Source organism: Pantherophis guttatus, chromosome 1 (genome assembly GCF_059756535.1).
Source record: "Pantherophis guttatus breed Tessera chromosome 1, ASM5975653v1, whole genome shotgun sequence".
NCBI lineage: Eukaryota > Metazoa > Chordata > Lepidosauria > Squamata > Colubridae > Pantherophis > Pantherophis guttatus.
Window position 1 is genome coordinate 73,193,941 of NC_142063.1, and position 15,888 is coordinate 73,209,828.

Sequence of the window (15,888 nt, forward strand, 5' to 3'; positions counted from 1 at the left end):
TTTCACCTATAGTGAAAGTGTAATTTTAATTTTGCTAACAATTTGAATGTAGGCCCTCTTGATCTTGAGGCCCCCTCTTGATCTTGAGGCCCTAGGCTGAAGCCTAGTTAGCCTATAGGAAAATCCGGCCCTGCCGAATAGGCAGGAATTTATAGTGCAAAACATCTCAGGTTGCTTTTCCCTCATGCTAGTTTTTCATGGAGAAATCTCCCAATTTTACACTTGAACTATATGCTGATTAAAATACTTCCTCAGGCTTGTTTTTTTCCAAGTTGTTCATTAAGCCTAATAATACCTAATAATACCTAATTACTCATCTTCTCTCATAGGATTCATGTATCTCTAACATTGTTCTCCAAGGGTGTGCCCACATCACCTAAGAATGTTCGTACCCATATCTATGGCATGTGCCAAGAACAGCTGGTGTCATTTCAGTCAGCCAACTCACACCCCTCCCATTTTATTATGGGTGCTGGAGTTGATCACCAAAAGTCAGCAAAGCTATTTCCTATAATTTTGAAGCAGGAAACTCATAAAAACGATTGTGATTTCCACAAATGAATTCCACATACGGCATTTTCATACTGCCACCGTTTCTCCTTTCCAACACTGTTTATTTATCTGCTGATTCAAGGAGGCCGAGAAACAAAGAGCATCAATCTATGACCCCTCCCCAGCATGTCCTGTAGCAATAAAATCCATTCCCCTCATGCTACAATAAGGGAAAGGAAAAGAAATTAAAAAACCAGCCAGCCTCGCAGTTTGAAGAAGCTGGTGCATGGGTGAAAAGCAAGAGAACCTTGCCTTGTTCAACAAAACCTTGTCAATATTATTCCTGCTGGCTTCATCTGGGCTAAGGGGGACAGAACAAGACCCAATGAAGCCAGGATTTCTGAAGCTGAAAAGCAACATAAAGAGCCAAGCCACAAATTCCATCTAATGGTAAAATGGTCTGCCTTCAAGCTCCAGTATTACAGCTAAAAATCAGCTTCCAAACAGCACTTCTTCACAGCTGAAGAGAGATAATGACAGAGGTGTGGCGCTGATCTAGGTTAATACTTCATGGAAGTGCCCATTATTAAAACAAAAACAAACAAAAAACATGTCAAGCAAAAGACACTGAAAAAACAAAAATATAATTAATTCCAGGAAATGTGTGATAGACCCATTTTTCATCCTGGTCACTGAACGAAAAATTATGGAAACCCAAATTATTGGATCTTGTTGTTCTTCAATATATTTTAGTTAGCTCCCTAACGAAGGCCCTAATTCCAGGTTTTGTCTTTGCAAATTCATTCTTGTCTCTTCATTTTTTTATGTTTCAGAAATGATAATATCAGAAGTTACACTGAATTTATAATTATATAATGTAATCAGAAATTCTGTTGATTTTTTTTTAGCAGAAAAAGTATAATTATAAGAAGGTCTGTCTATTCATGGATAAACAGCCCAATTTTAAGTGATAATTCACAAGCACTAAATTCCACTTCTGTGGTCCAAAAATAGCATTTATCATTTTATGAGTGACACTAAGATACTCTGGAAAGTTTCCTTGTAAAAAACTAATCAACACAGCAGCAAGGTGTAACTTTCTTCTGTCAGAGGATTTATTAATGAGCAAGTTCTTCAGCATTCTGGGGAGAGATACAAATAAACTCTGCTAGGTTTGGATGCAACTTGTTGAGTGCAAAGTAGAAAGAACAGAGAAATATAGGAAGAGACAAAAATATGTAGTTATTTCTTCTTGTTCAAAAAAAAAATCTTTGCAAGAGAATGGCAGTAGAACATATTACTACACACATGATGATCAATACAAGTCTGGTAAGCTTTACTGTCAGCATCAGTGGAATGACAATTCTGGTTAGCCAAGCCTGCTTAATGGGCTTTTGTTTTTCTTAATCCACAGAAAAGATCATCATTTTTTTACAGTTGCACCATTTTACAGTAACTCTTTTTGTAGACCATACATTTTCTGTATCTATTTTGTCCATGGCTTCAACTCTATTTTTCTTAATGCTTTTATTTTTTGGCATACACAGGCTTTTAAAAATTACATTTCCTCGACAAAAGCCCTTTTAAAAATAAAAATACTGTACATAGTTCAATAGTGTTCTTTCTTTTCATATTTTTCTTGTTAACTTTTCTTTGGGGGATTTCCTATGATGTTAACATTTATGCCACCACAAAGTTTGATGAGGGCATGCAATGGAATCTAGGGTGGAATTAAAAGAATTAAACATCTCTAGAATATATAGTCAATAAAGAAAAAACTCAGGAGAAAGTTCAAGCTTTATTGGAACTCCAATAGAGTTTGCAGCAATTGTATACTACTTCAGTTGACCTAATAACATTGCTTAGCCTGAGTGCTTTGTAAGTAAAAAATCAGGATTAAGCATTTGAAATCCATAAACACAATTTAAATACTTTTACTATCGTTGTTTTTCATAGCTCGATTTGGGATTATATAAACAAAGGAATGAGCAAAGGAGTAGAAACAGGTATTTATCTATTTTTCTAGGTTGATTCATTTTTTGTAACTTTGCCAGATGTTAACTTTTAAACATTATAACTTTTGGGGCTAAAGAAAGCACTGATAAGGTACTGATAAGCTGCAAAAGATCTCAGTGCTAATTGATATGGTGTCCAATAGAGACCAACTTGAAAAATAATGGTCTTAAAAATTATGTGTAAGAAAAAATTATCTTAAAAAACATGACTTGAAATTCTTCAATGCAAGGATTGTGTGCAGACATTCTCCTGGGATCTGCACACAGAGACAAAGGCAGAGGTTTGGAGATATCTAAATATATATTTAACCCATTAGTCACTTCTTGGCCTTTTAGCTAAAATCAAGTGTAGCACTTGACTAACCTATTAATTTATATCTGTTTTAGCTCCCATCATTATAAAGCAAAAACAAAAAAGAAAAATCCTGGTAATTAAAAACGTTCAAAACCCTTAGTGCCCTGACAGAAGCACGTTTTTTTTTAAAGAGGTGAATGATTGGCTTTTTAAAAAACAATATATCGGCACACCTGATGAACTCACATTGGTTGACACTGAATGTACCAGACAAACATCTAAGACCTTATTCAATAAAGGTAAGTCTTTCACTTCTCATCCTGCCATCTATTCCTACACAATGATAGGACATTTTGGAGCAATCTTCTTGTCTACCACAAAGCTGCCTTGTGGAACTCCTTTTGTATAGGAGTAGTTGTCACTATTGTTGCTCCATTCAGCAACATGATTTTATGAGCAAATATAAATCAGACATTTATAGGCTGCTGAAGGGGAGGATTTATTAAGCTGAGGGTTTTCAAATCTCCATCTCAGACGTTTCACCTTCTTCCCCTCTTGGCACTAAGCTGAACATATCTGCAATTTGCATCCCTACCAGTTCCTCCCACCTGTCTCTTGGGCCTTGTTAAATATCTAGGAAGGTTCTTTCTAAAAAAGACTGTGCAGGCATTACAGCTGGCAGGAAGATCAGCCTACCTATCTCTGCTACTGCAGATCACACCTTTTTCATGACCCCTTGGCACATCCAGAATGAGAACTGCCTACTCAGCTGTATCATTTATTCTTCTTTTTCCTCTTTTCCTTCAAGGTTAACTCCTTCTTTCCACGTTCACTCTACACAGCACTGTTATGGATTCACTTTGGATAATTCAGGCAGAGGAAGGGGAAACAAATAGACACAGGTTTCATCCTTATTGCTTACTCTACTTATTGCTTCATAGATATATTGTATAATAAAACTTAAAGATTACCTAGTATATTATATCTTGAGCCTATTCTTATACCTAACTTAATCTACATTCTGGGTAGTTTTCTATAAACTTACTTATTTACAGAGTTTTCAGCATTTCTCTTAGTTTGGAAGACAGAGGTCAAATAACATACAGTCTCCACTTTTACTTTTCATTGTCAATTTCTTTAAACAGTATTTTCTTAGCCTCCTAATTCACACTATAGGAGAGTGTGCCTACCTCTTGCAGATTCCAGCTGCATGAGTCACTTGGAATACGCTTTCTCTTTTATCTTGGATTGTATATTCTTTACCTGCATGGTAACTATCCAACCTTGGCAACTTTAAGATATGTGGACTTCAACTCCCAGAAGTTGGGGAATTCTGGGAGTTGAAGTCTACACATCTTAAAATTAAAATTATATATGAAAGAAGAGTTAATGCTTTCCAGTTTTCCTTCCATGAGAATTTTATTCTACAACATAGGAAATTAAACTTCATATTGGTTATCTTCATAGTTTTGAGACCATGGACCTTGCTATATAGTGAGAGCAACAATTGCAGCAAGATAAGGAATGCAATGCATCAAAGAGAAGAAAGACATTAGAATTCCTCATTTCTGTTTGTAACACTTTTAGGTGTAAAAGTCAATTCCAAACTAAAAGTTATGGAGCCTCTTATGTAAACAGCTCATAGCAAACATCCGTGTATTGAGCAAAGAAAACAAAGATTGCTGGAAAGAAAACCAGAAAGCCCTAATATATAGGAAGATATATCAGCTGTAAAATTGACAGCTGGAATTCTTGCAATGTGATTCCTTTTATTTCAATGAATCTTGCTTAAAAAGAACTCTGAGAACTTTTGGTTTTAGGCAACAGCCAAAGAACCTGACTCTGGTCAACTGACATGACTCTGGTCAACTGAAAGCAAAAAACGTGGACTAGAGATAAGGAAAACGTGCTCACCTCTTTTACTCTCTGAAGCATTGGCTGCAACCATTCACTGTTCACTTCACAGTGGCTATCCAGGAAGGTGAGAATATCAGCTGTTGCTGTTTCAGCACCTCGTACTCGGGAGCGGATTAGACCTGAAATGGAGAGGCAAGAAAATGAAGAGAAAAGAAACTAACTTATTTTAATGAATGTATCAAAGAAGAATGTTTGTAGTTCAGGGTTGAAATAAAGAAGTCCTTGGTGCTCTCTGAATTTGGTAGTTTTCTTGCTGACGTTTCATTACCCAAACTTGGTACCATCATCAGTACTAGTAGAGAGTGGGGTTTGCTCTCAGTTTATATTATAGTGGCTTCCCCTGCCAGTGCTGGTGGGAGTGGTCTCGGTGATTCTTTGGTTGGACTGTTTATTGTTAGCTTGTTTGGCAGTTTCTCGATTGAGGTATTGTTCACTTCTTGATTATTGGTCTGTGTTGAAGTACACATATTGTAAAGTTGAAAAACACTGCTGTATACCAACATTTACTTGTTTCCATTTTACTGATCAACACAAATCATATTTTGTTTTTACATGCCTGGCTCAGTTGTTCAACTACTATGGCACTTCTGGAGATTATCGATCATTAACTAATTGTTAATTCCACTCTAGTGGAATCCAGCAAACAATAAAGCATCAATGTACTGTCTACTAAGCCAAAGCCCATTGTATATTGATGACTTACCACAAACTTCCTCCTGCTCAGTAATTTTTTTTTTCCTGGGCAACTGATTCTTTCTTAAATAATGGCTCCTTTTATGCCTACCTGAAGATATTTCTTCATATACAAAAGACCCAAGTTTATAACTACCTTAATACATAGGAAATACTCTTTCTTACTTCCTCTACACTGAATCTCCCTTCTCCTTCCTCTGGAGACCTCTGCTTGTATGTTGTATTCAGATCTTGTTCCGCCACATCATTCTCTCTATATTTCCTTTAATGTTTTCTTTTCCATAAGGCCTAGGAATTTCCCAAGACAACTGAATTCTATTGAACCTGACTGATAATAATAACTTCCTTTCTGCATTTAAATTATTTCCTTTTTTTTATCTTCTAGTCTTTTCTTCTCATCTTTTTTAAACAACCTGACATGTTTTACAAAGGTGAAATGCAACTGTCTCTATTCACAAGACACGTTCTACTAAAGGAAGTGCTCTATAGTAATTCCTTCCCTACATATAACCCCCATTAATCTGCTCATGAGGTTTGGGGAAGCTTTGAAGGATATCAAGGGAAATGTTAATTGCTTCCACTCGAGTATAAGGAGAATCTGGATATTTAGTTAGGATTTCTTGAGAAAATTTTATTTTTCTAAAGTGCTCAGGTTCCACTTCTTTTATTTCATTTGCAAAACCTTAGGAGAATACTTTAATTCCTGGTCTAAATGTTATCCATATTTGGCATCTGCATAATTTGACTCAAATAATAATAACTTTAAATCAGCTCTGCTAGTTAAGACAGCAGCCTGTATTCCAGACAGATTAACGAGCCAGAGTTTTACGGAGCAGCAGGTCTCTACTCTATAACTAAACTATATTCCTAACCCTCAGCTATCTTTTAAGTCTTTCAATTATGTCAGTTGTTATCTAGCAAAATTACCCGGGTTGTAGCCCTTTGATTCTTTGTTATTCTATCATATTTTTTTGGATTAGCAATATGGGTTGGGAATATTAGCAAGCACTGCTTTGGGACGTTACCATGCTTACAAATGCCAGGAGAGGTTGTAGGAAATTTTGGAGTAGACTGTAATTCCAATGCTGAAAACCATCAGTTAGTTCTATTTCTTGTTTTTACCTAAAAATGTTGCCGGAGTTTTGGACTCAGGTTGCAATTTGAGATTTATGAGAGAAGCATTAAAACTCCATTCAGGCAGTACCGAGTGGTTTATGCTGTTGATAGTTGGTCAGTTATACAAAGTTCTGGAAATGTTCATATTACCTCCTTTTCAGTACAGCTGAGTATAATCTCTAGATCTCAACCCTCTCTTATAAAGCCCCTTTGATCTGGACTTTTCCCGTTGGCCTGACAATGAGAGTCAAAAATCTGAATGTCTCCAGGTTTGTTTGTTTTTAAGTAGATCTAGCAAAGGAGCATGCTCAGTTCAGAAGAGGTAATTCCACATTCTTTCTGCCACAAGCCTTAATTTATATTTCCATTAAGACCTCATAACAGTAATGCTTTCTGCAAACTTTCTCATGCTCACCTTCTCGACGTCCATTGCGTAGACACTTGACTTTTGGGATTCTGGTAAGTAGCTGGCAGTCTTCAGCTAAAGAAAAGGGAGGAAAATCCAGTTGGCTGAAATGCCTGGTTCATTTGGCACAGACAGAAAGCTGCAGTTAATTTGTCCCATGTTCTCAGAACAGGTCAACATTTTGTTTTCGATTTATGGTATCAATCAATCTGGTAATTCCAGGGTAAATAATTCTGTTGCTTAAAGTATCTCTGATAGGTTTCATTTAACCTGTCATCTCCTTTCCTCATGACCGAACTCTTTGACACAGTAAGGCAGACTCCATATATTATATTACAACTGTGTGTAAGTATAAAAAGATGCCTAACAGCCATCATAAAGTGCTATTATCAGTAAATGAGAAGAAGATGCTTAAATCTTTCCCTTGCCAACCAATTTTCACCTGCATTTCCCTTTCATTATGGGAATGCAGTTTTTATTCCTCTGGGGTTATACTTGTAAGATAAGAAATGTCCACTTCATTAATTTCCACCCTTTTTTTTCCACCTGGAAAAAAAGATGAAAGATTCAGAGCAAAATCAACCAAAAGGGGAAAAATTAATACTTCTCCTTTCATATTTTCTCTGATACAATTCAGCCTTGATTGTGGGTGCCTTGCAAAGCTTAAAATGTTCTGTAAGATGATAGCTACTAGATGATACTATTATGCATTGTTTGATGTCAGACATCTTTGATCTGGAGTGGGCAGCTTGCTATCTGAGGGCTGCAGGTGATCCTAAATTCTCCTTACTGAAGACTTGGAGCTCATCTGACTGTTTAAAGCCGATGATACGATTTCCTACCATTTTATTAACACTTTGTCAGTCATAATATAGGCAGACTTCAAATACAACTTGCTCCCACCACAATGCAGCTCATGGCCTCTTTAAAAATGTAGCCCTTAGCCACAAAAAGATTGCCCACCTCTAGTTTAGAATACAAAATCATACTGCTTTTAAAAAATATATGTTTCACAAAGCACACCAATTCCTTAATGTGTAGCGGTCATTTGTAATGAAAAACTAATTACTGATTTATCCTTAATTCCCTTCCTTTTTTTTTCCTTCAGTCATCTCCAAGCTTAAAAAGAAGCACTCTGAAAAAGAAGGAAGAAAGAAGGGCCAGAGAAAATCAAGAGATGGAGGAAATATTTAAATTCCTGCCCCAATCTCTTATGTTGCCCTTTGTAATTGTCAGCAAGATCCCTGTGTTAGAACTTCAGTGTTTGCTTCCTCCATATAATATGTCATTCTGCCTCTTGAAATTCCTCCAAATTGAAAGAACATCAACTTGGACTGAACAAGAGAAGAGGTGCCAAAAAAGTCGAACAGCAGGATGTGCTAGCCAATCTCTATCAGTAGCTTTTTTTAAACTACAGAAACAGGTTTTCTTTACATATTTCAATTCCAGGACATCGTCTGTGAGGATTATGTAACTGATAAGAAAAGAAGAATAGAGAGTAAACCTTAATCTACCACCGTTTAGAGCTGATAAATGGGAGCAAATTAAAGAACAAAATCTGTCTGTGATTGCATGGCCAGTACTAATTAACAAGGCTTTAATTACTTGAGAAAGGAACTGAAAACAAGAAGAAAGTATAGAAGGCTGGAAGAAAGTGTGAACTATCACATAGTGTGAGAACCAGTATAGATACCATGACCCATAACAATATAAAAAGATAGCATGCTTTCTTTTCACCATCACAGCTATCAATAGTTTGTTTGTTTTTTTAAACAACAAAAGAAGAAACTTTGTTTGGCAAATTTACAGCTAATTCTTTTTATAAGGACTGTTTAGATTTACATGCTTTTGCTAGAGATAGATAAATGCACATAAAAAGTTATAGGGAAGTGGAAAGAGAGAGATATCAGTTTATTTTATTTTCCCTTTTTGCCAAGAAATGGGATTTGAAAGGATATTGTTGCTCCAGAACCTGAAGAAACCTAAGATTTGGCACTGATTGATGGTTTTTGCACTCTTTTGTTGGTCAAACGGAGAGAAAGTGAAAGAGAATGCACACACTGAGTGGCTCATGTTGTCTCTGTTTTGTTTTCCAAAGACTGCAGAAATGAAAGTAATCACAAATTTTAAAATAGCTTAGAGGGATTGTGGAGCAGAATCGGTGTTATCTGTCAGTGTCTTAGACACACGTTTTTATTTGTAAAGGACAATGAAGCATCAGGTAAGTGATTATTGAGTAATCCGAGGTAGTATTCTACATCCCAATACACAATGTGCACAATAGAATTGGGAGATAATTCTTAACATCATGGATTAGCTTCTTTTAGTTTCATTCTAAATTCACTGGGTTATTCTTTTGTCTCCCTTTCATTTGGCTCAGTCTGAATTACTCTATGAAGCTAGGATATTGGAAATGAGACAGACTCACTATCATAAAGAATGAATTCAGCATTGTGTATGTTTGTCTCTGGATCAAGAAATACCAGATGAATCTTGTTTCCTCATGTTGATCGCTCGTAATCCCCCAGCACTAGCCATAGATACATGTTCTGTTCTTTTCTATATTTTGTAAAACTGTTGATATCATCTCTGTACAACCTTGATATCCTGGAAAAATATAAAGGCCACCAGCCAAGTATTTTACTTGGCAACCATCTCCTGGATCAATTCCATTTATACCGTTCCCACTATCTGAAATGTTGTCCCAATGAGTATGTTGTTCTCAACAGTGTTCAGCTGAGATCCCTCTTCCTTGATAGCCTAACAATTCTTGAAGAACATATGTTGAAAGGCAGCAGAGAAGGTGAAAAATCGGAAGGCTTGTTCAGTATCTGTTTAGATAAGATGCTTTATAAATAATGACATCATTTATCCAGTGACTACTGTATATCTGAAACAATGAGACATCCCTGGATGGTAAACAATGCAGCAACATGCAACAAGAAAATTAGAATTTGAGATAAGAAATCTGATGAGACGTTTTCTGACATTCTATAATAAATGAGGGAAGTGACAACATTTCTTCAAGCCTCTTGAGAAATACCTTGTTTTATCATACATACATTCTTTACTACTAAAGAAGTTTTTAAAAAAGACGTGATTTAAAATGTGAAGTCCAAAGTGAGAGAAAACAGATTCTTGCCATGACTTTTCACATGAGAAAGAAAAATGGATTAGAGGTGCGAGGCAGCAGTGTTTTTGCTGCTGAGTATCTCGTTCTGTCTTTACAATTGAATTCAAGAGTGATGCAGGATAGATACCCTCAGCTATCTACTTATTGCTACCTCGTGATTTGTAAAGGAATTGAACCATGTGAATTGAATATATCTATTTTGTATTTACATTATATAGTAAACTGTTCTTCATCTAGACACTCTCAGGCAAATACACAAATTTTTAAACTGGATTTCTTTTGATTTTACCTTTTAATCCCAAATTGTTAGCCTTGTCTGGCTCCCAACCACTGATGACATACCATGCATATTCCAAAATATTGGCTATGCATCTCTTTTAATTTAATTTCATTTTAAGTTTGTGAAATTAACAGATGGAAATAAAACATATCATGGTGATAATACAATAAAAAAGAATGATAATAAGATGAAAAAACCAAAAAAGGAGGAAAAAAGAAAAAAAATTCTGTATAACAAAGTCCAACCTCTTTAAGATGGTATTAAACCTAAACCATATCAAAGCATAATGCCCAGGGGTGGGATTCAGCCAGTTCAGACCAGTTCGGGCGAATTGGATGCTAATTTTACATCTGGTTCACCGAACTGGTAATTGCAAGGACTGGCTGGCCCCGCCCCGCCCACCCTGCCCCTCCCAGGAGTGTCCACGTGGCTTATTTTGGATGCCAGGTAAGTGCACTGCTTGCATGGAGACTCTGGGAGGGCGAAAAAAGGGCCTCCCGGAAGTTCTGGAAGTCTGGAAACCAGGCCATTTCTGGCCTTTGGAGGGCCTCTGGAGTCTGGGGGAGGGCGTTATCGCCCACCCAGAGGCTTGAGGAAAGCCTCCGGAGATAGGGGAGGGCAAAAATGCCTCCCCCCCCGCCATGGTGCAGGAGGCCGAATAGGCCACGCCCACCATGGCCACGTCCACCCAGCAACCGGGCAGAAAACCAGTTGCTAAATTTTTGAATCCCACCCTTGATAATGCCCCATCTTCTCCTTTCTATGATTTAAAGGCATTTCAAAGATTAATGAAGAACACATTTCTTGAATCCTTTTTAACATCCGAAGTATTACTTTCTTCTCACCTACATAAAAGAATTCTTAAGCTCATAACCTTTTCACAGTGGTAGCCTTAACTTTCCATAGTTCTTCAGATCAGTGAGCTCCCAAGTCTTACACACAGCAACCATACCACAATGTGTTATTAAACCAGGCACGGAGATATTTAATAATAGGGCAAGCCAGTCTCCACTCCCATTTGAAATTGTTAAGATATTACTATATGGAAAGGGAGCATTTATTTCATTCCATCCCTGAAATTCGAAGGAATTCCCAAAGAGAATTGCCTTTTCTACTAAAATATTATTTTAATAAGAAGAAAAGCTTACAATACAACTTTTGCTTTCACAATTATTAAGGGTTTGGTGGTGGGTAATTTTCATCCAAAAATACAATAGAGGAGGAATGAGTTAATGTTCTTTATCATGAGGGGATTGGGATAAGCTGACCCTGGGATTCTAACAAAAATAATCATGCTCCCTGCCCCAAGCTGCTATTTGAGTTTTTTTTTTTTAATTACAGATGCAATTGTTTATGATATCTTCAATGTCTCACTGAATTTGGTTCTCAAAATAGTTTTCATCAGCTGAGGTTCCAAATTATTTTAGCTACATATTCTAGTATTTAGGGGAAAACCACTAAAATGTCCATCTGCAATGCGGGAGTAAGCAGTATGCTCTTGCTCAAGGTTCCTGGTGGAAGGATAATGAATTTTGCAATAGAATTCTACTTTATTGCTCTGGGATAATTCTGCTCTATAAAAACCACAGCAAGAACAACTCTCATCTACAAGAAGTACAATATAGCATGCATTATCTTCTTTGTCTTAAGCTTATGTAATTGGGAATTCTAGCTGTGCACGCTACTTGCTATCCTTATGATTATGGCTCTCAATTGATAGTTAATGAAATCTAATAGAACCGTCTAACTTTATGGTTAGGATTGTCTCCCTGAAAAGGTATGGGAAAATGCCATTTTTTCTTTTCCTTTTTTCTTACACAGCTGTCCCCCCCTCCCCAAAACAAGAAAAATTTTACTTCTTCCCCAATTAGTTCTTTCTTCCCCCCAAATAAAAATGAGATGAAACATCAGGAAGGAAGGGAGGAGGGAGGGAGGGAGGGAGGGAGGGAAGGAAGGAAGGAAGGAAGGAAGGAAGGAAGGAAGGAAGGAAGGAAGGAAGGAAGGAGAGTAAACATAACATAAAGAAAACATAACATAAAGAAAAAAAAGTAAAAAAGTAATACTTACGATCCAAGCTGAAATCATCCACTAAAATTATTTCCTGAATCAAGTTTGCAGGAGTGCGATTTAGAACACTGTAAAAATAATAAAAAATCAGCAATAACCAAATAAAGCATTAATTGAAAGTAGTTTTCCATACAGTGACTGGCCTCAGTTTACCACTAAGATTTTCTTCCCAAAAATGTTATTTCCAAAACACAGTAAGAGTCAAAAATGGCAACCTAGATGAGACAGTTTAGATAGCCTGGATGCTATGTACAGTACTGTTTTAAATGCCTGTCTTTAAATTTATATTTGTTACATTCCTGAAATAAAATCTTAGGTAAACAATTAAAAACTAGCTTTTAGGAAATCTGGTGTGAACTCTGCCTATGAAAAAGTTAGGCACCAAAGAGCTTTTTCTATCCAGAAATCTGGGAGTGGAATTAAAGCCTGTGGCACATGCTCCACTTTATACCTAATTTTTGTTTAATAGGGGGAATTAAATGAAAAAGAAAGAGGGAGATCTGTGAGTAGTGGTTGTAAAATAGATGTATAGAAAAGGAAATCCATTTAGTTACCCATGCATTCATCATGCTAATGTACTACGCTGTAATTCAGTGTAAATAGCAGCCTTGGTGTCACATTCCATTTCTTAACTCAAATTATTGCTTTTTATCACATTATTACTTTCCAGTAACTTGTACCCTATCTAGATTATTTCCAATAGGCTTGCATGCTAGTTAAGAATTCTCTGACATTAAAAGAATACGGAGTTGGCTAGATTTATCTACACTGCTACTTATTTTATTCCAGACCCCGCTAGCACAGTCTTTCCATTTGCCAGATATGTTGGGTTGCAATTCCCATTATCTTTAGTTTATATGGCCATTGCTATTTCATCTAGCACAATGAGAGTTATAGTCGATCCAGAGGCATTCACCAGGAGGGTAATAAAAAAAAAAAAAATCAAACGTAGCCCATGATGTAAAACACTATTGAAGAGAACCAAATTGGAGAAACTCTAAAGATACTCTAGCATCTTTAGTTCTGGTAATAATCCTTTGTGTAATCCTTACAAACTTCATCTTGTTTGTCTATATCCTGATATCATCTCCTCAATCGTATATACTACTAAAACTCTCATTGTCATGACCTTTAATTGGGTGAAATGGTACATCATGGGATAACAACCAAGGTACCTCAAATGGGCTAACTTACAAAATGGGTTCAAAATCCAGGACTCGTGACTCCTGAAGGGATGAAATTTGGCAATATTACACACTGTTTGGTTTGGTGGTAGAAGTGCCTCAGATAGAAAGTCCATACAGAGAGAGGTAAGGACAGCCGAGATGATTATAAAAAGCTCACTTCCCATTACTCAGGATACTGCTTGTAAGCACTATGTGCTTAGAGCTCAAAGCTTTGTTAGAGACCACACACACTCTGGGAGGAGGTTTCAAGGTATTTCAAGGCAGGATTCTGATTCTGTAACAGCTTTGTCCCCTATGCCATCTGTCTGGTAAACATGCAAGATTCGTTTTTCTCGCCATGTATATATATACATCCGAACTAGACTATGTTGTTTCTTTGTGTCATATAATATATGCGGGTATATGCATATTTATTTGTTTATTTGTTCTTGTTTGTTTGTTTGTTGTGTTATGTTTATGTAGTGTATATTGGAGGTGGTAACTCTGAGAGCTGTATGCAACGAGATTTCATTTTGATGTATGCTGATTAGTGTACATTTAAAGTTACAATAAATTTACTCTAAGTTTAAGTGCATTTAAACAATGCATTAAAGACCAGAAAGTCCAACAGGACCTGTCTGCTCCACCAAGAATGTTTTCTTGAGTAGTCAGAGACCCCCACAAACAAGCAAGATGTTTATATTCTATAACTGCTTCTAAATTTTGAAGGGTATTAACTATTAATTAACTCTAGCACATTGTAATGCTTTCCCCACAGCAGTTCTGGAGGATCGATGCTAATAATAATAACAATAATAATAATCCCATAAAACTGAGATTGTGCCCCTATGGACAAGAAGCCCATTGAAACTTCAGCTCATATCCATGTTATGTTGTACCCTCTATGGACTCATGGACTCATTTTTATCACCAGGTCTGGTAAAATATCTGGAATATTCTAATCTTTTTTATGTACAGCTATTACTATCTGATCAGTATGATAGTTTCTTGAACAAAAGCTAAATTTTGTTATATTGTCTATAAAATTAGACTGGCCATCGATGATCTCACCACAAACTGTAATATATGACTATGTCTTGTTCTGTTCTGTTTTATTTTCATGTTTTAATTTTTAATCTGGTCTGTGACTGTAATAAAAGATTGGTTGATTGATTGATATCTTGTTACCACCTTGGCAGCCATCTTATGTACAGCAAACAGGAAAAGGAGTGAACAGTCATGACGGATAACTGTGGGGTGAAGAAATCAATTCAATAAACCAGGTCTTGACTGATAACAAACATCATCAGGGCACACTAAAATGAATATCTCATCAAATTTTAACATGACCTCAAGAGCTTTCAGTCTTAGCCTTGACCTATCTATAGAACAAATCCAGTTTGTTGAAGCCATGTAGAACAGCCCAGTTGACATACAAACACATTATACAGGAAATCCTGAGGTTGCCATGTTTACTTACATGTTTCTAGCTTTCACCCAGAACATGCTATCCAAACCATCGTCTGTAGCAAGACTTTCAACTACCACTATATTTGTTCTGACTCATTTCACAAAGAGGCTCAACTAATGGAATTAGTTTTAACATTAATTAATTAGATTTAATTAGGAAACAGGCATTCAAGAGACAAATTAATAGAACCAGATTGATTTTTAGAGATTACTTACTTAAAAACAGACCACAAAAGCAGAATGACAGAACAAAATTGGATGCCACCTACAGCTTACAGCTCAAACTATTCAAATGCATTATTAATAAGCAGTAGCGCCTATATACTGGACACTGTACTTTTTTAGGCATTAAGTGAGAACCTGCATATAGTCAACACCCAACCTAAGGCAGATTCTCATGAACAACATGGAATAACAGGAGAAAGAGGCTAATGTGGAACCAGACCAGGGGTGAAATCCAGCAGGTTCTGACAGGCTCTGGAGAACTGGTAGCAGAAATTTTGAGCCGTTTGGAGAACCGGCAGCCAAAATTTTGAGTAGTTCGGAGAACTGGCAAATACCACCTCTGGCTGGCCTCAGAGTAGGGTGGGAATAGAGATTTTGCAGTATCCTTCCCCTGGAGTGGGGTGGGAATGGAGATTTTGCAGTATCCTTCACCTGCCACGCCCACCAAGACACACCATGCCCACCAAGATACACCCACAGAACCGGTAGTAAAAAAATTTGGACTTCACCACTGAACCAGACCAGATGTCTACTTCCATATATAATGGATTTTACATGGGGGATAGCTTTGTTTCCAAGTAATAATAAATTCGATTTTGACTTCAGAACTCAA

At 36.7% G+C, this 15,888-nt stretch overlaps 1 protein-coding gene across 1 annotated transcript in view; it reads right to left on the reverse strand.

The window, feature by feature from the left end:
• The window catches only part of GALNT16 (polypeptide N-acetylgalactosaminyltransferase 16), a 195,107-nt gene that overhangs the window by 36,341 nt on the left and 142,878 nt on the right, over nucleotides 1–15,888 (reverse strand). The window contains exons 4-6 of the mRNA XM_034417643.3: nucleotides 12,415–12,482; nucleotides 6,944–7,009; nucleotides 4,717–4,838 (exon numbers count right to left, since the gene is read on the reverse strand). Of these exons, the coding sequence (XP_034273534.2) occupies nucleotides 4,717–4,838; nucleotides 6,944–7,009; nucleotides 12,415–12,482 (256 nt within the window). The remainder of the gene's footprint in view (nucleotides 1–4,716; nucleotides 4,839–6,943; nucleotides 7,010–12,414; nucleotides 12,483–15,888) is intronic.